The sequence below is a fragment of the Taurulus bubalis genome (assembly GCF_910589615.1).
Source record: "Taurulus bubalis genome assembly, chromosome: 20".
Classification (NCBI taxonomy): domain Eukaryota; kingdom Metazoa; phylum Chordata; class Actinopteri; order Perciformes; family Cottidae; genus Taurulus; species Taurulus bubalis.
In genome coordinates, this window is record NC_136608.1 from 6,210,039 (window position 1) to 6,230,959 (window position 20,921).

The 20,921-nt window shown below is 45.2% G+C and overlaps 5 protein-coding genes across 6 annotated transcripts in view; 3 read left to right on the top strand and 2 right to left on the bottom strand.

Annotated features, from left to right (window-relative positions):
• Positions 1-1,800: 1,800 nt before the first annotated feature.
• On the bottom strand, positions 1,801-5,074 carry alg10 (ALG10 alpha-1,2-mannosyltransferase; the record flags this gene model as incomplete). The annotated part of the gene is made up of 3 exons (XM_079236242.1): positions 1,801-3,951; positions 4,034-4,231; positions 4,910-5,074. The coding sequence occupies 3 exons, from the start codon at positions 5,072-5,074 to the stop codon at positions 2,890-2,892; spliced, it is 1,425 nt and encodes a 474-aa protein (XP_079092368.1). The 3' UTR covers positions 1,801-2,889.
• A 501-nt stretch (positions 5,075-5,575) lies between these two features.
• tprkb (Tp53rk binding protein) lies at positions 5,576-6,963 on the top strand (the record flags this gene model as incomplete). Of its 2 annotated transcripts, none has more annotated exons than XM_079236325.1 (4): positions 5,576-5,716; positions 5,954-6,076; positions 6,346-6,522; positions 6,743-6,963. In XM_079236325.1, 4 exons carry the CDS (start codon positions 5,576-5,578, stop codon positions 6,827-6,829), a joined length of 528 nt encoding a protein of 175 aa, XP_079092451.1. In that variant the 3' UTR covers positions 6,830-6,963. The 2 variants fall into 2 exon arrangements, with proteins under 2 accessions (XP_079092451.1, XP_079092452.1); XM_079236326.1 differs by having other exon boundaries at positions 6,346-6,456.
• Positions 6,964-7,412: 449 nt separating this feature from the next.
• Positions 7,413-11,033, bottom strand: LOC306752549 (phenylserine dehydratase-like). The gene is made up of 6 exons (XM_079236323.1): positions 10,980-11,033; positions 8,809-9,255; positions 8,540-8,670; positions 8,227-8,375; positions 8,016-8,105; positions 7,413-7,910 (listed from the first exon to the last, which is right to left on the bottom strand). Exons 2-6 carry the CDS (start codon positions 9,253-9,255, stop codon positions 7,669-7,671), a joined length of 1,059 nt encoding a protein of 352 aa, XP_079092449.1. The 5' UTR covers positions 10,980-11,033; the 3' UTR covers positions 7,413-7,668.
• A 155-nt stretch (positions 11,034-11,188) lies between these two features.
• trmu (tRNA 5-methylaminomethyl-2-thiouridylate methyltransferase) lies at positions 11,189-14,848 on the top strand. The gene is made up of 11 exons (XM_079236319.1): positions 11,189-11,298; positions 11,406-11,571; positions 11,659-11,765; positions 12,172-12,297; positions 12,392-12,564; positions 12,652-12,705; positions 12,827-12,893; positions 13,107-13,207; positions 13,379-13,523; positions 13,617-13,699; positions 13,812-14,848. The coding sequence occupies exons 1-11, from the start codon at positions 11,217-11,219 to the stop codon at positions 13,959-13,961; spliced, it is 1,254 nt and encodes a 417-aa protein (XP_079092445.1). The 5' UTR covers positions 11,189-11,216; the 3' UTR covers positions 13,962-14,848.
• Positions 14,849-16,156: 1,308 nt separating this feature from the next.
• celsr1a (cadherin EGF LAG seven-pass G-type receptor 1a) overlaps positions 16,157-20,921 on the top strand; it is an 82,929-nt gene continuing 78,164 nt past the window's right edge. Inside the window, exon 1 of the mRNA XM_079236217.1 lies at positions 16,157-19,691. Coding sequence (XP_079092343.1) covers positions 16,169-19,691 — 3,523 coding nt within the window. The 5' untranslated portion in view covers positions 16,157-16,168. The remainder of the gene's footprint in view (positions 19,692-20,921) is intronic.

Genomic DNA, 20,921 nt, shown 5'->3' on the forward strand with positions numbered 1-20,921 from the left:
TAGAAGATTAATACTTCTATGGAAGTTGAATTTAGACAAAACTATATGCACACAACAAACTGAAGCTATAATCTGCAGGGCAGCAACAAGAAGTGGACGTATCAGCTTGATGTGCACCACCGATTCAAAATAACAACGTTTAGAATCTGTTTTGTGTTCTCCTTTGAGAAAAAGAAAATCTGAAGACAAATGAGTGACATTTCCGTTTTATATATATATATATATGGATGAATGACATTTTTTTCTCCATAAATTCAATGAATTCGTTCCATTTTAAACAAACACAGGACTTTCAACCAGGAGACCTGCGTTCGACTCCCAACGCGTTGTCGAGTTATTTTGAAGTCACGTAAGTGATATTTCTGACCGTGCTTTACGTACTTATGTTACGTTCTTTACGTTTTACGTTGTTTACGTACTCATGTTAAGCCCAAACCTAACTAAGCGTTTTATGTTATGTATGCACAACCCAGTGTGTTAGAAAGTGACGCTCAGGGGTCTGACCGAGCATCGGTGTGGGACTAGTTGGGATGAGAACGTGTTGCGTAATCACGACATGGACGTTGATGTGAACGCTATTTACGAATCGGAGACTCGTACTCCGAGTTGCACGAGCCTGCCAACTGGTTTGAAATTTAACTGACAACAGAACTTTTCTAAAATGTTTTTCTTCCTTTAACTATTTAAAAGAAATATGAACGGTCAATTTAATAAAATAGCTTGACACATTTTTTGACTGAAAAATTGCAAATTGGGTTTCCAGTTTAACATGAGTACGAGATTTTTCGTATTCCTCAAAATTGTTGTCGTCTTCGGGTCATTTTGTGACTTCGGTAACGCAACATTTTACCAGTTTTCCTCCAAATGCACAAACTAATGAGCTTCTGCATTACCTGAGGGCAAAGTTATCATGACCAAAAAACAACAACTATGAATGATGGTACTATGTCCCTATTGGGCTGTAATTTTCAAAGTGGTGAGAAAAGCCTAATTTGTACTTTCATCATCCCAAAAGTATAAAATCAATGAGACGCTGAGGGAAAGGGAGCTTTAGCAAAAGCCAGAATATTAAAATAAAACACATACTCCAATATACAGTATCTATTCCCAGCCTGAACACAGCACAAACACTATCTCCTGCGTGTCGGAATAGTATAATGAACATTTGTATAATCATCCCAGTTTGACTTTATTAAAATCTCCCCCGCTGCTTGACGTAATTAGAAGAGACAGAATCATCTTGTTTTCTTTTGGGCTTTCACTTCCAAAGTAAAGACGAGCACTGCAACTTACAATGAGCAACGGAGCCACCGACAGGTTTCATTATCATCATCATTGCATACTGTAGAATGTCAGTTACTGATAGTTAAATTTGGCTGCTTGTGTTTCTTCTTTGTTTGTCTTAATCTCGCTATAATTTCCCATCATTTGAAAGCTCTGGTGTTTGTTGTTTGGGATAATTTGAACAGTATGAAAACAAAACTAGCTTTCAAGGCGGGCTTCTCACTGACAAAGTAGATTTTAATGTCTAGGTCAACAAAGGCATTACGTTTTCTTTGTTACTCTGCTGTGAATGCACCATTTAGGGCTCCAGTGTTGAATTTATTACCAGTTTGATTGATTCACTGTCTGTTCAAAGGAACGTCCAGCTTTGTCTTATAGCTCCCCCTAGTGGCCGGTCTGTTGTGTCAACATGCCTGTGTTTTGCTGTCTTTGTATTCTGTAAAGAGTTAGGTGGGATGTATGTATATAAACTCGACATGAGATTGCATAAGTCATTTTATTCAAAAGGTATACGCACAATAGTATGAACAGCTCAATGGACAGATCGACTTCATAAAACTTATTATCTACATAGAAAAATGTTAGTGAAATAGACACACACACAAACCAGGCACAATGAAAACAATAGCCAATAGAAAGGAGAGTTCACAAATAAATCACAAAGTACAACAAATCTTAAATCAAACATAAAAAACATCTAAATTCTGAATCAATTCCAGTGGATCTTTATGGCTTGGTCAAAAAAAACCTGAAAACACATGTATATCTTCGCCATAATAATAAACAAGTCTGTGGTTTTCCACCATCAAAAAAACAAACAAGGATATCAATCAATACAAAAACAATAGAAATTCGGAACAATATGGCTGTCATTTTTGGTCTCTCGAATCCTATTTACAGCTCGGGTCAACAGTTATTTCATCAAAGATTGATTCATAGAACTGCAAACGGTATTTACATGTATAGTACAAAACGGTGACAGCCATACGAAACAACACAATTCCCAAAAAGCTGCAGAAAATGAGTTTTCCTCTCTGGACATAATCCACACTTAAACAAAAAATTGTGGCGCAAAAAAAACAACTTTTGAATCCAGTCACTTGTTATTGAAACAGACCGTTAGAACTCTTTAGAACCACCACTGCATCATCAAAGCCAGAAACTTTACTTTTTACAGAATTAATTCTCTTTCAATACTCATGTAATTGTGAACTGAATTACAGTCAATTTACAGCGCTGCTTCAGGGTTTGTGGCCTTTGTCTGTGAAAGTAAAAAATCTGCAGAAATCAAACCTGAAAAGCCCACGATTAAATGTTTTTTTTATATTTTTGTCCATCACCTGTCCGAATAAAACTAGCAATATTGATTCTCAGTGTAAGCTGTGGTTGATCTCATTACACGATCCCGAACACCATTTGGTTACACTGTACAAAAATGTGGAAAGTATAAGCCATTCGTGTCGGTTATGTAAATGTAACAGAAGCTTTTTCTTTTTTCTTTCTGAGACTTCACATGTTCCCCGGTTCTCTGGAAAAATCGTTCGATTACCGACATCCCGTCCGAGTCCGGGAACTCCCGCCGTCAGACACGCGTTCCTCTTCTGCTCACCACATGAACCTCTGCGTGGCGGCGCTGTCCGGCCAGTGGAAGGTCTTACTGATGAAGACGTAGAGCGTGGCGGCGTTCACCGCCGTGTACAGGACAAACTCCCCGATGAGTCTGGGCAGAGAGGGGAGGGGCATGTGCAGGCGGTACATCAGGTAGGGAACGATGAAGTACCTGAACTCCAGCAGCTTCTGCGGCACCGTCGCGGCCAGGAGGCACGCCAGGAACGCCAGGCTCCAGAAGAGCGAGCGCGACTTGAAGGCGTCCAGGAAATTCCATCCGGCGAACACGTACGCGGGGACAAGGAGGAAGCGCGCCAGCTCGTGCCTCTGGAAAAGCCTCTTCCACACGTAGAAGGGGAAGTGCCGGTTATCTGCCAGGAGGTACTTGTGGACGGCGGTGAACTTCCACACCAGGAGCAGGCAGACGCACGTGGCGAAGAGGAAGAACAGAGGCTGCCTTTTCACGGCCTGGAGGAAGCGAAGAGCGCGGTGGTAACACAGCGAAACGGGGAGGGAGAAGAAGAGGGCGAAGGATAAGAAATAGAAGAGCTGGGGGAAGTTGAGGCAGGCTTCGTGACTCGCCCGGTCGCCCACAACTATCCCGTCGTTCAGCACCACGAACACCAGGAAGCCCGCGCCGACCACCGCGTACGGCCAGGCTACCAGCAGCACCGCCTTCACCTGGCTGGGGGAGGTGAGGAACTCCAGCGTGAACAGCGTGGCTTTCTTCGCGCCACCGAGCGACAGAGGGACCTGGGACGTCGGGGACTTCTCGTCCCTCTTTTTCGCGTGCTCCACCCTCCAGGCCTCGTCCATTTTGGCGGCCACCATAGTGCCGGCGCAGAAGGCCACCCAGATGATGTTGGTCTGACGGAAGAGCACGGAGCAGACGCCGAGGAGCGCCGAGGCCTTGTGGCAGCCGTAGAGCGTCATCAGATAGGCGAAGAGGGTGAAGAAAGTAGACCCGGCATCGGTGTAGTAGAGGAAGTTGAAGAAGTAGAGCACGGGGAAGGTGGAGAGAGACAGAGCCGAGAGGATTCGCCGGGAGGTCGTTCGCGTCTGGAAGAAGGAGGGAAATGTGATATCAGAAAAATGACAAATTAAATCACCGCGCATGATTACCGCCGTCGGCTGGAAGTACCTTCTCCCTGAGGTGCAGCTTGCAGACGAGCAGGTAGAGCACGTAAAGGTTGCCGCAGTTGAACAGCAGGTTGATGAAGCGCAGCATGGCCGTGGAACACACCACCTGGCCCGTCAGGTCGGCAAGCCACACCACGGGCTTGATGACTCCCACGGAGACGAGGTACAGGCCTGGCAGAGTGGTGATCATTGGGTCCCACTGAGGAAGGATCGCAACCACGTTAAAGGGGAATTCCACCATTTTTACATGAAGATAGATAGTATTTGTCTTTAAGTGGCAATACGTGGTGCCCTGGTGGGTATAATTCAGGACTCGGGGTCACTCTCTCTCTCTCTCTCTCTGTATTGCTATCTGGTCCAATTTGGCATAATGAGTTAGAGTAGTAAAATAATTAAATATCGGTCATAACAACATCATAATATATCCATAGACGTTTGGGGCCCCCATGCCCAGGTTTCCTATTTTGCCTCACAGTGAAGACTGTATCGACTATGTTGACCAAACTTAATGAAAGTAACGAACTAAAGCGTTGGAGGGTCCCCGTTTCAAATGAGTCAAGTCAAGTACTTGAGGAAATGCTTTTAAATAATTAAAATCAGTATTTAAATGTTTCATGGTAAAATTACTTAAATAAATATATTTTTTTTTAAACGATGTCGATGATGATCCTTTAATCTCCACTTTTCTGCACTGTGCATTATAATATCTTTAAGCACACAAAGCTCCACTAATGCCAGTCTGTGTGTATGACACAGGGATTAAAAGCATCCACATCGTTTTAAATGACGGAAGCCGTGAGGGAACCTTAATCCGCGCAACAACAATAAAGAGACGCCCTTTGATGGCTACGCCGAGAAATTCAAGGAGACACTTTACCTCGTTGAATTTCCCGTGGCAGTATCTTTGAGCCTGCGGGACATGGAAGACCTCGTCCATGTACGGCTCCCTTTGCTCCCGAGTGACTCTGGAGAACACCAGGCAGGATATCAAAAAGTTGGTGCTGCAGAGCGCAGTAAAGACGTAGCCTTCAAATTTCTCCATGTTTGATGACGAAATCCGATGTAAAAGTGAATGCAGTTCAAAGTCAGCGGTAATAACGCGGATTGTACCACATACCGGTATATTCGCGAGTAAAAGACCCGCAAAATCTCAATGCCGAGGGGGAACTGGTTTAACTCTGTCCCGTATTGATAAACGGAAGAGTTATATATTTGACAGCTGGCGGTCCGCTTCTAAAAAGCGTCCGGCAAGGAAACGGTTTTATGGGTATTTGTTCCGGGTTCTGTTAAATAGTTAAAGCATCACACTTCTAGAGAAAACGCAGTGGTGATGGTAGCCACCATAATCCTATATGATACATCTAAAATTAAAACATTTTAATATGCCGTTTCCTTGAGTTTGTGGAACCGTTTTTCCATAACAGGAACTTTGCTCCGATGCGGTGTTACCATGTTATGGTTCCCCCTCGTGTGCAGACGTTCATGTGAAACGCGGCAAATCGTATTTTTATTCATAGTTCGTGAAGCCATTTTTTTCTCCAAAATGCATTTAACTCACGAACTAGAGCTCTTTCCCGGCCGCAGGGTGACTCAAATGCTTTTCAAGGAGGTCAAAAACGCCGCAGAGTTGAGACAGTGTGCGGTGGAGGGTAAAATACAGGGTGCTCTGATTAACCCGACGATGGTGAGATGTTCAGCGAGGTGTTCAGCTTTAGCAACGTTTTAATCAAGCTCATGTACATTAAACATGTTCCTATATATATATATATATATATATATATATATATATATATATATATATATGTATGTATGTATGTATGTATTAGCTAACAATAGCATTCATTTCCACATAACTATGTTTTGTAAAAGTGGTCGGTTAAACGGTGGCACCTCGTTCATCATCAAACTCTTTCCTTTACAGCTGGTGAATCCTTTCCAGGTGCTGGTAGCTGTCAACAAGGCTGTCAACTTACAGAAAAGTGGGAAAATGAAGACGAGAAGTTTGTACTCGGAAATAATCTTCAACCTCTCGCCTACTAATAATGTAAGTATTTAGAACCGAACTTCATTTTCTTTACATCATTCTCTAGTCCTGCTCTGAACATGCTTCTTGTTTAAAACGGATCCAGACATGTATCTCTTTAGACTTGCAGGAATATTTGCTGCTTTCAACATTGCTGTCTATTCAATATTTAGACATTAGAAATGTATTATTTCACTCTACTTGGAGTGAGCATCAGATAAATGGCCCCAACTTGCATGAACAAACTCCAAACAGAAATGCATCACATTGTGCTTTTCCCCCTAATGCAGATCTCAGAGGCGTTCAAAAGGTTTGGGAGCTCTGACGGCGATGACTCTGTAATGGTGGTCCTGGTTCACGACAAAGAGGATCCACAGCTGCTGTCAGACATCGCGGCCAGGGTGAGCGGACGGCAGGTTCCAGCAGCAGATGTGTCCTCGCTGACGGACCATGCAAAAATCAAAAAGGTTCACCATCTCGGCCTAAATTTTACTTTTTTTCACTAAAGTGATTTTGTCAAATCAAGGACACGCATCACACATGTTATATATTCTGTTCATCCTCTGAATGATTAGCGGGACATTCTTAGAGAGGTTGACATTTTGACTGATACCTTTTGCTGTATTTACAAAATGGTTTCTTACTGACATGTCTTTTAATCTTACACGTCTTTTTGTTTTTGTTTAGTTTTATAAAATCCCCCCCCAGGAGGAGAAGTGTGGGACTCTGCTGGACGCGGTTGTATGCAGAATGGCCACTAAGGACGTCATGTAGCTATGACAGGAAAAAGGACTCGAAAACAAACCGACAACAAGTGGTTGTCTTTTTTATGAGATTTGGATTCATATTGCTAATGTCTTTTCTGCTGTCCCAAAAGATGCAAACCTTCTCTCCACACAAACTAATTTTCCCAGATTAAAATCTATCTTTTTTTTCATATATCTTTTCAGCTTGTCTTTTTTCCTGCTATTAGACTCATGAGGTTTAAGAAGCAGTTGGGGACGTCATCACACTTTTTTTTTTAGTTCTAGAGTTCCCACAGCAACTTGTGCTTCCCAGTCATTCCTTTGAACCTTTTTCGGAGAAAGTAATTTTTGCGTCTCAAATTTAAAGGTGGGCTCTGGGTTTGGGGACAGTGATTTAAAACTTGTCTCATAACGGCAGTTGGGGAATAATTCATCTAAAATGCTCCGGGCAAACCCTCTCAGCCGAAGAAGTCAAGAATATAAAACGGAGGAAATGAAAGGAATTCTGTCACCAACTGTAAAATGTCTATTCACTTACACCCAGATGTTCATTTTTACTCATTCTCCGATTTTTCTGTGAGAACAGAAACATTCACATACTCTGAAGGACATGAGATTGAGGTGTTTATTGAATCAGATTGCAGTTGCACACACTGGAACTAAATGACGCTGAGATGAAATGTTTGCTGATCTACTTGAGATTGTGGCACTCGAATGCTCATCAAGAGTTTGGCGATAGAAAATTGGTCCAAATTCACATTATGGTCCATAGAAATGTTTAAAACTAATTATTTAGATTCTCCACATTCTAAACCTGAATAGTTTTGTTCACACTAAGAAAGTTCACATTATATTAGTGTACACTTGTCAGCCTGGGAAGTTAACGAGCTCGTCCTTTCCAATGTTCCCTCCGCTGAGAATGCACACCACGTTCTTCCCCTCCAGCTCTGGTATCTTGCCGTTAACGATGGCGGCAAAGGCAGCGCAGCCCGACGGCTCCACCACGAGGCCAGACCTGTAGAGGGTAGACACGGCCGCCGTGATCTCCTCATCATTTATGAGGACAATCCCCTCCACGTAACGCTGACACAACTCAAAGGGCAGTGTGCCTGAAGTGCAAAAGAGTAGACGGACACAAGTTAGTGTCCGAAACAATACAACGGTTGTCACCCTAAATCTAACTTGAAGCATCCATAAAGAGAAACGCATGATACCTGCAAAAGGTGGTGCAAGTCCTGAGGCGATGCTCTTGGTCTCCATGCCCACTGGCTTCTTCTCAATGAAACTTCTGTGCATGGTGCAGGCTGAGTTTAAACAGAAACACAACATGCCCAAAGTTCACCGAGCTGCTGCGATGCCTCTGTGGCTCTTCATGTGAAAGCTAAACCTGCAGGTGAGGCTTTTACTTTAGTGTGTTAGTTTTACCTCCATCTGGTTCCACGCCATAGATTCTGGTCTTATCGCAGCCGGACAGTTTGATGGCAGCGGCTACACCGGCCAGTAGGCCTCCTCCACCACAGCACACCACCACCACATCAGGCTCGGGCATCATCTCCAGCACCTCCATTCCCAGACCACACACACACACACACACACACACATAGAGACACACAAATACACACACACACACACACAGACACACACGCACACACACACACACACACACACACGTTTGGACTTTGCTCTAATAGATAGAAGTTTTAATCATCCTGAGTCCACGGCCAGCCCTTGAGCCTACCTGGCGTGTCCTGCTATTAGATCCAGGTCATCGTAGGAATGCAGGAAGGTCATGCCGTCCTCCTGAACGCAACGGTTCACCTCATTCATCAGACAGGAGGTGGGAACGCGCTCCACCTCCACCCCGAAACTCTGAGGACGAGAATGATACTTTAAAAAAGCTGAAACTGAAACCAAAGGAATTTGTTTAGTTTTTTATTTGTGCAGTAAAACAAATAACAACAAAAGTTCATCACCGCATAAGCTGACAGTCAGCAGATAACCTCTAACCTGTATCAGGATGGATCTGGACACGGGGGCCGTTTCGGGCATCACCACCTTGCCCTTTGACCCATAGTGTTTCGAGGCGTACGCAAAAGACTTCCCATAGTTCCCTGCAGACATAGTGACGAAATGCCCCCCCCTCGGTCTCCTGGCAAACTGGTTGGCCACTCCTCTGATCTTGAACGATCCTGTCAATGAAATGCGAGACAATTCTTCAGTAGTGAGCCGAGCTGCGTTTTGTGTGAGGCGAATCAAAGAAAGAGGTTTCGTCCAACCAGTCCTCTGCATGTTCTCCAGTTTAATGTGGACGTTGCAGTGGATGTCGAGAGGCAGGGTTGTCTGGCACCAGGAGATCATGGGAGTGTTGATGACACCCAGGGGGCTGCCTCTCACCGTCTCCCTGGCTTCTCTCAGAAGGTCCAGGGTGACGGCATCTGCGGACACCTCACCCATCTGTGTCAGAAACAATGTATTAGCAGGAATGCCTTTGCATTGTGGAGTCACCATTTTGCAACATAAATATTTAATAATCAAATGTACAGTAGTTTTAATATAGATTTATCTATTTATAGGATTTCACTAGGGCTGCAACAACGAATCGATCAAATCGATAAAAATCGATTATCAAAAGTGTTGGCAACGAATTTCATTATCGATTCGTTGTGTTGCGCGATTATTACGCCGGGCAATAAGTCGCGGAGAAGAAAAAAAGAGCGGCGCAGAGCAACTGGCCGGCCAGCGTTTCTGAGATTGGAGTGAGACGCGAGAAAAGCTGAGGTTGTGATGTTCTCAAAAATAGAAGATCTTTGACAAGTCGAGTCTTGGCCAATCAGCGTCGGTTTTTTTTTTTTTTACTCAAAGTAGAATGAAGCAAATCACGTAGTTGGGCTTAGCCAACAACGTGACGTCGTGGTCATAAGAGACACAGAATGAAAGAGTTTAAGGAAGAGGACGCTCTATATGGAGCAGTACAGCTTCCCTCTGTCCAGTATTTCATACATATTGATAACGCAGGGTATGTAAATGCAGCCTCTGGAGGGATCAATTACAGTAAAAAGGGCTCACATTTGGCAGATGTAAAGCATAGATGTGTATGTTTTTAGTGTTAGTCCATTTTGTTGTTTTAATTAACAGCTCAGGGATGTTCAAGGAGCAACCTGTTTGTGCACTTTCTGAAGATGTTTTGCACTGTCACTTCTGTTTTTGAATAAAGGGTTGGAAATGAACGCTTTTTTGATGAAAACATTTTTTTATCCGATTTATCGATTAATCGAAAAAATAATCAACCGATTAATCGATTATTAAAATAATCGTTAGTTGTAGCCCAAGATTTCACATCTACACTTTATACGACTGTAACTGGCATTCATCATATGTACAAACTACACATACAATTGTAAATAATTATGTTATTGAATGAATGAATATATACTTTATTAATCCCCAAGGGGAAATTTGGTGTCGAGTAGCAGCAATTTAAAGACAGAAAATAAAATATCAAAACAGCAGGGATGAAAGATATATACAACAACAATAATAATAAAATAAAATAAAATAAAAATAACTGGGATGAAAGAAAAGCACAGCATTTAATTAGGAATTAAATTAAACTTAAAGTAAACTTAAACAGTACAAGTGCAAACGTGCAAGTATGTATGTATGTGTATATTAAGTGTGTGAGGTGTAAATAAACAATCAATAACAAACAATAGGAGAGTGCAAAAATGCAAGTTATGTATGTAATATGTGAAGTGTGTATGAACATAAACATGTACAGTGATTAATCAGTCAGAGGATCTGGCAAGCGGTGACTTATTATAAAGCCGTAATGCCGTAAGCAGGAATGTTTTCCTGTAGCGGTCCTTGTTGCAGCGGAGCGTGAGGAATCTCTTGGAGAAAGTTATTATATAACTTTTTATTTTATCTGCGATGCTGTTTACATTACTGGACATATGGACCGTCCGAGTACCCGTACAGATGTATTAAGAAAATCGAATGCACGTTGAATAATAAAACCTACTTCTTTTTTTTAACAAAAGACAAGTAAAGTAAAATGTCCTAAAGTTTACCGCACAAGAAGCCTCCAGGGCTTTGGCTGACGTCGTGGAGGCTTTCCGCATCGTGTCTAAAGTAAACTATATCGATATGTGTCGTGCACGAGGTTTAGTCCCACTGACCTTATCACTTGTTTTGGATTTTCCCGTTACTTTAATAAGTGACAGCTGCGTGATGTTTACTGTGTTACGTTTTTCCGTGGCTCCCACCAGCAACATTAGTTCCGTCTCAAAGCTGTTTCCAGTCGGACGTTATTACTAAACGGACCACAAACATGGCTACGCGCTGAAAGTGACAATGTAGACTTTTATAAGTTACGCAAGAGAATAGTATTAAAAGAAGGGACTCTCTTTTAAAACATGGGTTTTATCAGACACGTGGTGTGCGCCATGTCCGGCGGCGTCGACAGCTCTGTCGCGGCGTTGTTACTGAAGAGAAGAGGTGAGGACGACCTGTCATGTCTGACCCGTGCACACATGCACACACCTGGACTGACTTTGCACATGTTAAATGTGGTCAGCTAACCAGTTGTTTTCTCCCACGTGAAGGTTACAGTGTGACAGGGGTCTTTATGAAGAACTGGGACTCGCTGGATGAGAGCGGGGTGTGCGCCACGGAGAAAGACTGCGAGGACGCCTACAGAGTGTGTCAGAGCCTGGACATCCCCTTCCACCAGGTGTCTTATGTCAAAGAGTACTGGCATGAAGTGTTCAGGTATGTTGTGGCAGCCATGCATAACACGCAAGCACGTTTTAAATTGTGTAACTCTTTAACATCTCGTCTGTCTGTTGCCACTTTCAGTAAACTGTTGAAGGAATATGAGAGGGGGAGGACGCCCAACCCAGATATCCTATGCAACAAGCACATCAAATTCAACCATTTCCACAAGTATGCTGTCAACACTCTGGGTATGTGACCGTTGTGTGTGTTCATCTTACGGTCATGGAAAACCTGGTAAAGTCATGGAAAGTTGTTATATTCATGACGTTCATTTACGCTGAGTTTGAAATAATTAATATGCTTTTAAAAGAAAGACGCTCAAAATATAAGCAGGCATCCATACAGGCATCTATATAATGTTCATTCTTTTAATCAAACTATTGTCTCATTCATTTGTGTCATTTAAGGTTTACTGTATGCTTTGGAATTCTCATTGTTAGTTTAAATACTACATTTTCTCACTTGTTCATGTATACACTGAGATTTCACCAAATGTTTGGTCATGGAAATGTGGTTTAAAGTCATGGAAAAGTCATTCAGTGTGGAACACGATACACGCGGCGTTTCATTCCCGTTTTGCTGTCGTTGACTAAGGCGCTGATGCCATGGCAACGGGCCACTACGCCAGGACGTCGCAGGAGGACGAAGAGGTGTTCGAGCAGACGCACACCGCGCCGCCGTCGGCCACTCTCTTCAGAGATCGATTTGAGATCAGAAATCGTAAGAGTTTGACAGGGAGTGAAATATCACCATCGCACCAGCTTTTCAGATCAGACCCTCTAAAAATATTTTTTTATTTTTCTCCTCTTCCCAGCGGTGAGGTTGTACAAAGGAGCAGATCTCCTCAAAGATCAAACTTTCTTCCTCAGTCAGATCCCCCAGGATGCCTTACGACAAACCATGTTCCCGCTGGCCGGACTCACCAAAGACTTTGTTAAAAAGATGGCTGCTGAGGCCGGGTTTCACCACGTGCTGAAGAAGAAAGAGGTAGCCACACATGTGAATATAGAAAGATGAATCAATAGAGATGTATGCATTCACATTGTGTGCCAACAGTACGCTTCATCTTTCCAGAGTATGGGCATCTGCTTCATTGGGGAGAGAAACTTTGAAAACTTTATTTTGGAGGTAAGAATTAAAACATCCAAGTAGTTTTTCAACCTTACAAATACGCAAATTTGCCTTGTTTTCTTTCTTTTTCCTATTGTATTGAGTGACATGTAAACCTACACAGTTTTTTGGTTTTTAGTATCTAGAACCGAAACCAGGAAACTTTGTCTCCATTGAGGACGGGACTGTCAAGGGAACACACAAAGGCATGTTCATTGTTTGAAAGTTCTCAAATTGTGAACCTCTCTGACTAAATGAAGATCTGCTGTGTGACTATTCTACAGTCAGAATGTATTGGCTCTCACGTTTGTCATATGTTCGGCCAAAAACGTGTATTGTGTTCCAAACTACTGACGCTTATAAAACGTCTCACAGTTACTTCCTGCTCCTTCTCTTGTCGTTTGCGTCGGTCCGTCCAGGCTGGTTCACTTTGACGCTGGGCCAGAGGGCGAGAATCGGTGGGCAGAGAGACCCCTGGTTTGTGGTGGACAAAGACACCGACACTGGAGATGTGTTTGTGGTGAGAACGTTTATCTGGGTTGTTGAAGGGGTTATGGATAGAAAAAGAAAAAAGCTCACTAACATTTCAGGTTTACATTTAGTTTGCTTGTAGTAGTCCAGCGTGCAGCGCTGCTTGAAACGTGACCAATGTTTGCTGTTACTTTGTTCCCTAAATGTTCTTACCAATCAGGCGCCGACTACCAACCACCCGGCTCTTTTCCGTGACACGATGCGGACGGACCGCTTCCACTGGGTTACGTTTGACCCGCCTCCTGCACTAGTCAAGACCCAGATGATGGAGTGTCATTTCCGCTTCATCCACCAGATGCCTCTCAGTGAGTTTTGGGTCATTAAGTACATTGATGAAGAGTATCTATCGAACAAATGAAACCCTTCTTTTTTTCTTTCTTTTTTTGTGTGTTTTCCAGCTCCCTGCACAGTGACGCTGAACATGAACGGCTCTGTGTGGATCACACTCTCCCAGCCAGTCAGAGCTCTGACACCTGGACAGGTAACACCCCTGCGTTACAGAATACAGTGCAACTTTCTAATGCCAGAAGGCTTTTCTCATTATGGGAGCGTGTTGCATGCTTTCTTAGCCCTTCTCAACATTCCTCCCCCAGTTCGCTGTGCTGTACAAAGGAGACGAGTGTCTGGGCAGCGGGAAGATCATGCAGCTGGGGCCCAGTGAATACACACTCCAGCGGGGCAGAGAGCGGTCGGTGGCAGCCGCGCAGCTCAAGGAGCAGCCGACCCCTGAACCAGCCAGCTGAAGACGACCTGGCAGCCCGGCCGTGGGGATCTGCTGCTTTAGGTAGCGCACACTGCTCAAGAGGATGGACTGTGACACGGAGGCCGTTTCAGAGACCCTAAAACTTTGATGTATTGACAGGACGAGGATAAAGCGGTTTCTGAGGTTCTCTTCTGGCTGCTCAGATGAACCTTCTGCATCCGAGCCTGTGTGAGCTTTGGAGTGGAGACGAGGTGCAATAAGTAATAAAATGGGTTGTTAAGTAACAGCATTACGCAGTAACAACATTTTGAAGAATAAAATAAATCAAGCTTTTCCGTCTGTTAAATATATTAAACATGGTGCGTTGCCTTTTATTTATGCGCTGCACTTTCTCCATAGTTCATTCATGATGTCATTAGACCTGTTTGCTGTGCATTGCAAAGACCTGCAGCATGTTATTTCTTTTTTTAGTGACTCTGGAAGTCTGAGCCCTTTCAGTGTTGTTTTCTTTATTTTAATAGTAATATTTTATTTAGTAATAAAACCTGCCTACCTCCCCGAGTTACCCAGGGAAATAGGATTTGATCCTAAGCTAGCAGAGGGTTAATTATGGGTCCAGAAGGACAAATGATTCTTTTAATTATTCAGAATATTCATTCACTGAATCTTTTCCTACCACTCCTATGGTTCCTAATGTCAGTCATGACTTTCCCTCCTGTCCTTTAACAGCTTTCCAATGATAATTATGTCGTTAAACTCAGCTGTTACTGAACTACTTTATACTGTCATGCATGTTGATTCCATTTTTTTAATAATTGGAGTTTTTTAAACAAATTGTAGAAATGTGTACATTGTACATTTTAAGTGCCTTTTCTCTTCAAATGGCATTGTTACAAGTTCTTCCTAAACTACAAACTGTAAATACTTGAACATTTACCAGTGACTGAATAAAGCTCATAAGTAATGTGTTGACTTATTTTTCATCGGCCTCCATACCTAAATATTCCCTCCAGAGTCGCTAAATACTTGAGTACAGAATGTAGTTGTGCATTGGTTGTCGTACCGTTTGTGATCCACAAGAGGGCGCTACTACACAAGATCAACCTGAGGTTCTGGAGTCAGCATTGTTTTGCACGATCAGCAAACTGTATCTAAGAATCCTAATGACAAGTCTGTTTTTCCAGAAATTATTTAAAAAATGTGATAAGTTCGTCGTCTGAAAACTGTTTTTCTTTTGTTGGGGAAACAACAATGAGAACATAAAAGCAGAAGAAGAGGTTACACTGATATATCATCAGCAACAAAGAAAAGTGAAAATGCATGTTCCAAAAACTAAATAAGAAAATTATTATATATTACATGGTTATCTAATGTTTTTCATCAGTAGATGTAAAAAAAAAAAAAAACTTGTCGAGAGGGAGTCATTCTTATTTTCTAAGAGATAACATACTATAATAATTACTGAGTGATGACCATTCCACATTCTTACGATGAAGGAACACTATATGTTATTTAACAAAGGTAATTAAATAATACCTTTAGTTCATCAAGCTGTAACATTTGCATGTTTTTGTTGTTGCTGAAAACAGTTTTTTAATGATGCTGATAAAAGTTGAACTGTGTCCACCTTTTTCTTTTTACTACAAGAGAAGCAGCTTATTGGAGTTGAGTGACATGTCAACACCATTTTCTCCATTTTTGGACATTGAAAACTTACTTCAACTGCTTTCCTTGTTTTGTCTTCTCTAGTTGTGTTGCACCCTCGGTGCTTACAGCCACTTCAGCATGCACACAATACACACTCAAAACACGCATTAGGACTTTTCCCCAGCTCTCACCCTATTGTAATAACAATGCACTTGCGCGCATTGGTCACCCGGTCAGGTCCACTTCCTAAATCTCCATGAGAAAAAAAAAAGCCCCCCCCCCCCGCCATGAAAGCGTCCCAGAGGGGGAACGCAGCAGGTTTATGGTAATAAGCCTCCGAGGAGAAGCGAAGGAGGAGGAGAAGGAGGAGGAGGAGGAGGAGAGCCACGGAGCCATTTTGTACTCATTTTAAACTCAGTGGGTTAACGCAGCTGCTGCGCGCCGTGGATACGCCGACACTATGGATACCGAGCGTCTTTTTCCACGTTGAAACTCCACCATGAGGGCTAAAAGTAAAACGCGCTGCTGGGAGAGGGAGAGCTAGTGCCTTTGTGGAGGAGTTTCGGTGAAGTTGAATGGGATTTTGGCAGGTTCACAAGCATGGAGCTCCCGATGTGTTGGATGTGGGTCTGTGTCCTGTTCAGCGTGCCGCTCGTGGGATGTTTGGAGATACACCTCTCGGACACCTTACAGCCCGGGACCCTTTTGGCGAACCTGTCGCTCGGCCCTGGATGGGCTTTTAAACTTGACAGGACTTTGTCCCCCAAATTCACCCAGAGCTTTTTCCAAGTTGGGAGACACGACGGGCTCATCCGTCTGTCCCGCAGAGTCCAGTGCGCGCGCACGGCGAGGAACCCAGCGCCCGTTCACTTCAGGACAGGCTCCCTGACGTCCGGGGACGTTATTCTGACACACTTCAATGTGTTTGTCCACGGCCAGGACTGCTTTATTAAATACAAGAGAAAGAAGTCGTCACGTAAGCCCGACATTCACATTAAACACCTTACAAAGCTGGAGGCGACTTCCTGCTTAGCGGCAGGTAAACTGCTTCTGAATGTCACAGAACTTTTGCCCACCTTCGCGCGCGGCATTGTCTTCTCGGACAGCGCGTGCGTCGCAAAAGACGTGAGCGCGGTGTTCAGACGTGGGTGTTTGTTCCTCGCCGGAGACTTGTGTCTGGAGCCCGAGGTGAGCCTGCAGTGCGCGCTGCGCAGCTCCGCGCGCGGCAGGCTCTCCGTGCAGCTGAGCCTGACGCTTGTGAACGAGCCTAAACAACGTGGGTCCGTTCCAGAGAGCCTGTGGAGAAAGTCTGGCAAATTGATGCGCAGAGGGAAGCGACAGGCGAACGCGTCTCCCCAGTTCCAGCTCCCCAACTACCAGGTGTCTGTGCCAGAGAATGAGCCGGCCGGTACGCGGGTCATCACCCTGAAAGCCACTGACCCGGATGATGGAGAGGCGGGGAGGCTGGAGTACAGCATGGAAGCCTTGTTTGACAGCAGGTCCAATGACTTTTTTGACATAGACTCTCAGACAGGGAGCATCACAACCGTCCAGTCGCTGGACAGAGAAGTCAAAGACACCCACGTTTTCAAAGTCACTGTACTTGACAACGGCTCCCCTGTCAGATCGGCCACTTCTTACCTCACAGTCACTGTGAGTGACACTAACGACCACAGCCCGGTGTTTGAGCAAACTGAGTACCGGGTCAGCATCCGGGAGAACGTCGAAACAGGGTTTGAAGTGATGACGATCCGAGCCACGGATGGGGACGCTCCCTCCAACGCCAACATGATTTATAAAATTGCCAACGGGGACGGAGTCAACTCTGTGTTTGAAATCGACCCCCGGAACGGCCTGGTGAGGATCAGAGAGCGGCCCGACAGGGAGACCCGGGCCAAGTACCAGCTCATTGTTGAGGCCAACGACCAGGGCAAAGACCCGGGCCCCCGCAGCGCCACCGCCACCGTCAAGATCACAGTGGAGGATGAGAACGACAACTACCCACAGTTCACTGAAAAGAGGTACGTCGTACAGATCCCAGAGAATGTGGCCGTCAACACCAAAGTCATCCAGGTGGAAGCTAAAGACAAAGACGCGAAGAACAACGGCATAGTTCATTACAGCATCATCAGTGGCAACGTGAAAGGACAGTTCTACATTCACTCCCCCACCGGCGTGATTGATATCATCAACCCTCTGGACTACGAGATCATTCGAGAGTATAATTTGCGGATTAAGGCCCAGGACGGTGGCCGGCCTCCCCTGATAAATGGCACGGGGATGGTGGTGGTGCAAGTGGTGGACGTGAACGACAATGCCCCCATGTTTGTCAGCACGCCTTTTCAGGCGACAGTGTTGGAAAATGTGGCCATTGGTTACTCTGTGATCCACATTCAAGCGATTGATGGCGACTCTGGAGAAAATGCCCTTTTGGAGTACCGGTTAACTGACACCGCGCCTGGTTTTCCGTTCACGATCAACAACAGCACGGGCTGGATCACAGTGAGCGAAGAGCTGGACAGGGAGACCACGGACTTCTACACCTTTGGCGTGGAGGCGAGAGATCACGGGATACCCGTGATGTCGTCCTCAGCCAGCGTCAGCATCACGGTGCTCGACGTGAACGACAACGTTCCCACTTTTACAGAGAAAGTCTACTCGCTGAAGATCAATGAGGACGCCGTCGTGGGTACCAGCGTCCTGACGATGACCGCCGTGGACCGGGACATCAACAGCGTGGTGACCTATCAGATCTCCAGCGGCAACACCAGGAACCGCTTTGCCATCACGAGCCAGAGCGGCGGCGGCCTCATCACCTTGGCCCTCCCCTTGGACTACAAGCAGGAACGGCAGTACGTCCTGACGGTCACCGCCAGTGACGGGACACGCTACGACACTGCACAGGTGTTCATCAACGTGACGGACGCCAACACACACCGGCCCGTCTTCCAAAGTGCCAACTACCAGGTGATGCTCGACGAGGAGAAACCAGTGGGCTCCACTGTGGTGATAATCAGTGCGACGGACGAGGACACGGGGGAAAACGCTCGCATCACGTACGTGATGGAGGACAACGTTCCCCAGTTTAAAATTGACCCGGATACAGGCGGCATCACGACACAAATGGAGATCGATTATGAGGACCAGGCCTCCTACACGCTGGCCATCATTGCCAGAGACAACGGCATCCCTCAGAAATCTGATACCACCTACGTGGAGATTATCATCCTCGACGCCAATGATAATACCCCCCAGTTTCTTAGGGACAGGTACCAGGGGTCCGTATTAGAAGACGCACCCGTCTACACCAGCGTCCTCCAGATCTCTGCTTCAGATAGAGACTCTGGCTCGAACGGCAGGGTGAGCTATACCTTTCAGGGTGGCGATGACGGAGAGGGGGATTTCTATATCGAGCCTTACTCCGGTACCATCAGAACTGCCCGCAAACTGGACCGGGAGAATGTTCCCGTTTACAACCTGAAGGCCTACGCTGTGGACAAGGGGGTTCCTCCGCTGAAAGCGGTCGTCCCCATCCACGTGATCGTCCAAGACATAAATGACAACGCTCCAGTGTTTGAGAAGGACGTGCTGTTCATTGACGTGGAGGAGAACAGCCCGGTGGGGTCCGTCGTGGCCCGGATCACTGCCTCCGACCCTGACGAGGGCACCAATGCTCAGATCATGTACCAGATTGTAGAAGGGAATAATCCAGAAGTTTTCCAGCTGGACATTTTTAACGGTGACCTCACTGCGCTCATAGACCTGGATTACGAGGCCAAAACCGAGTATGTCATCGTGGTCCAGGCCACCTCGGCTCCACTGGTGAGTCGGGCCACTGTGCACGTCCGCCTCCTCGACATGAATGACAATATGCCAGTGATGCAGGACTTTGAGATTATCTTCAACAACTACATCACCAACAAGTCCAACAGCTTCCCGTCAGGAATAATAGGAAAGGTACCAGCTCATGACCCGGATGTGTCGGATAAGCTACGGTACAAGTTTGAGTCGGGTAATGAGCTCAATCTGCTGCTGTTGAACGAGGACACTGGGGATCTGAGGCTGAGCAGGGACCTGGACAACGACAGGACCCTGGAAGCACCCATGACCATATCCGTCTCAGGTAAGAAAGAACCTTTTTTTTCTGTGCGAAAAAACAATCTCTTTCCATGTCAGTTACTTGTGCAACAAGGTGATAAAATGTATTAAAGACGGACATTTGGCTCACCACGTGTGATGGATCGTCACTCTGCAGAGTCAATATAGAAGCTGCTGTTGAACAGAGACCCAGGGCAGGTTTCGGCTGCGGCGGTGACTTGTATGTTCAGTGAGTGTTTGCTGCAGGCTCTGTGCGGGATCCGGTTGTGCTGCTTTTGTGCCATTTGGGTGATAAATGTACTGTGTGCAAGTGGGTGGTTGAGTTCATAAAAAGGTGTTATTAGCAGGGCACCCTGATAACTGAGCTGCTTTGTTGTTGCAGATATGTGGGTGTCTGAGGACACGCATGCATATAGTGCGTGACACACACACACACACACACACACACACACACACACACACACACGGTTTCCCTCCCTCAGAACATACAGGCTGCACTCTTTGAAGTGGCTGAAGGCCGGGGGTAGGTGCGCTGCAGGGGGATTGATGTACATCTTGTGGCAAGATGTCTCCCAGGATTTCACCAGAATAATTTACGATGATGTGCATGGTATCTCGCAAAAACGGCGATTTTGAACAAAGGGGAGGTTTTCGATGCAGAGTTTTGCTTTCGGATAACTTGGTCGTGTGTTCGTATTACAAGGCCATGCAGAAACAAAATGCCGTAAATTGCTTTTTACTCCCCCACTACAGAAGTAGACTTTGTTCTTTCAAGTTAAAGATTAGACAAATGCAAACACTGAACATTCACACTTAAACGTGCAGGGTAACTGCTACAGTCAAGCACACACACACACACACACTCACACACACACACACACACACACACACACACACACACACACACACACACACACACACACACACTTTGCAAGAAACCGCAGTGACATTAATCAGGTAGTTCAACAGGCAGGATAACTACCCAGTCACCTGTTGCCAACTGGTTGCTCAACCTTCTTTTCTTGTTCTTTTCTCATTCTCCATCTCTCTCTCTGTGTCTATTGATCTCTTAAAGCACATTAACCCCCGGAAATGGGCAATCGGCCCAACACAGTGAGATCTCCTCAGCTCACCCTCTCTCTGTGTCATTCCATCATCTCTTTAAGTTAAGGAATGCCAGCATAGTGCACGTACTGTAGGGAGCTTATATGGACCAGGGTGCACTGGGGCAAGACCATGTTCACAGTATATAATC

What these genes read in the sequence shown, in the direction of transcription:
- LOC306752549 (XM_079236323.1), bottom strand. Translation starts at nt 9,255, where the DNA reads ATGGGTGAGGTGTCCGCAGATGCCGTCACCCTGGACCTTCTGAGAGAA. An exon ending in CTAATAGCAGGACACGCCAG is followed by an intron (nt 8,376 to 8,539) that starts GTAGGCTCAAGG and finishes GTGTGTGTGTGG; the next exon opens with TCTGGGAATGGAGGTGCTGG. An exon ending in ACTTGCACCACCTTTTGCAG is followed by an intron (nt 7,911 to 8,015) that starts GTATCATGCGTT and finishes TTTGCACTTCAG; the next exon opens with GCACACTGCCCTTTGAGTTG.
- trmu (XM_079236319.1), top strand. Translation starts at nt 11,217, where the DNA reads ATGGGTTTTATCAGACACGTGGTGTGCGCCATGTCCGGCGGCGTCGAC. An exon ending in TCGATTTGAGATCAGAAATC is followed by an intron (nt 12,298 to 12,391) that starts GTAAGAGTTTGA and finishes TCCTCTTCCCAG; the next exon opens with CGGTGAGGTTGTACAAAGGA. An exon ending in TTGAAAACTTTATTTTGGAG is followed by an intron (nt 12,706 to 12,826) that starts GTAAGAATTAAA and finishes TTTGGTTTTTAG; the next exon opens with TATCTAGAACCGAAACCAGG.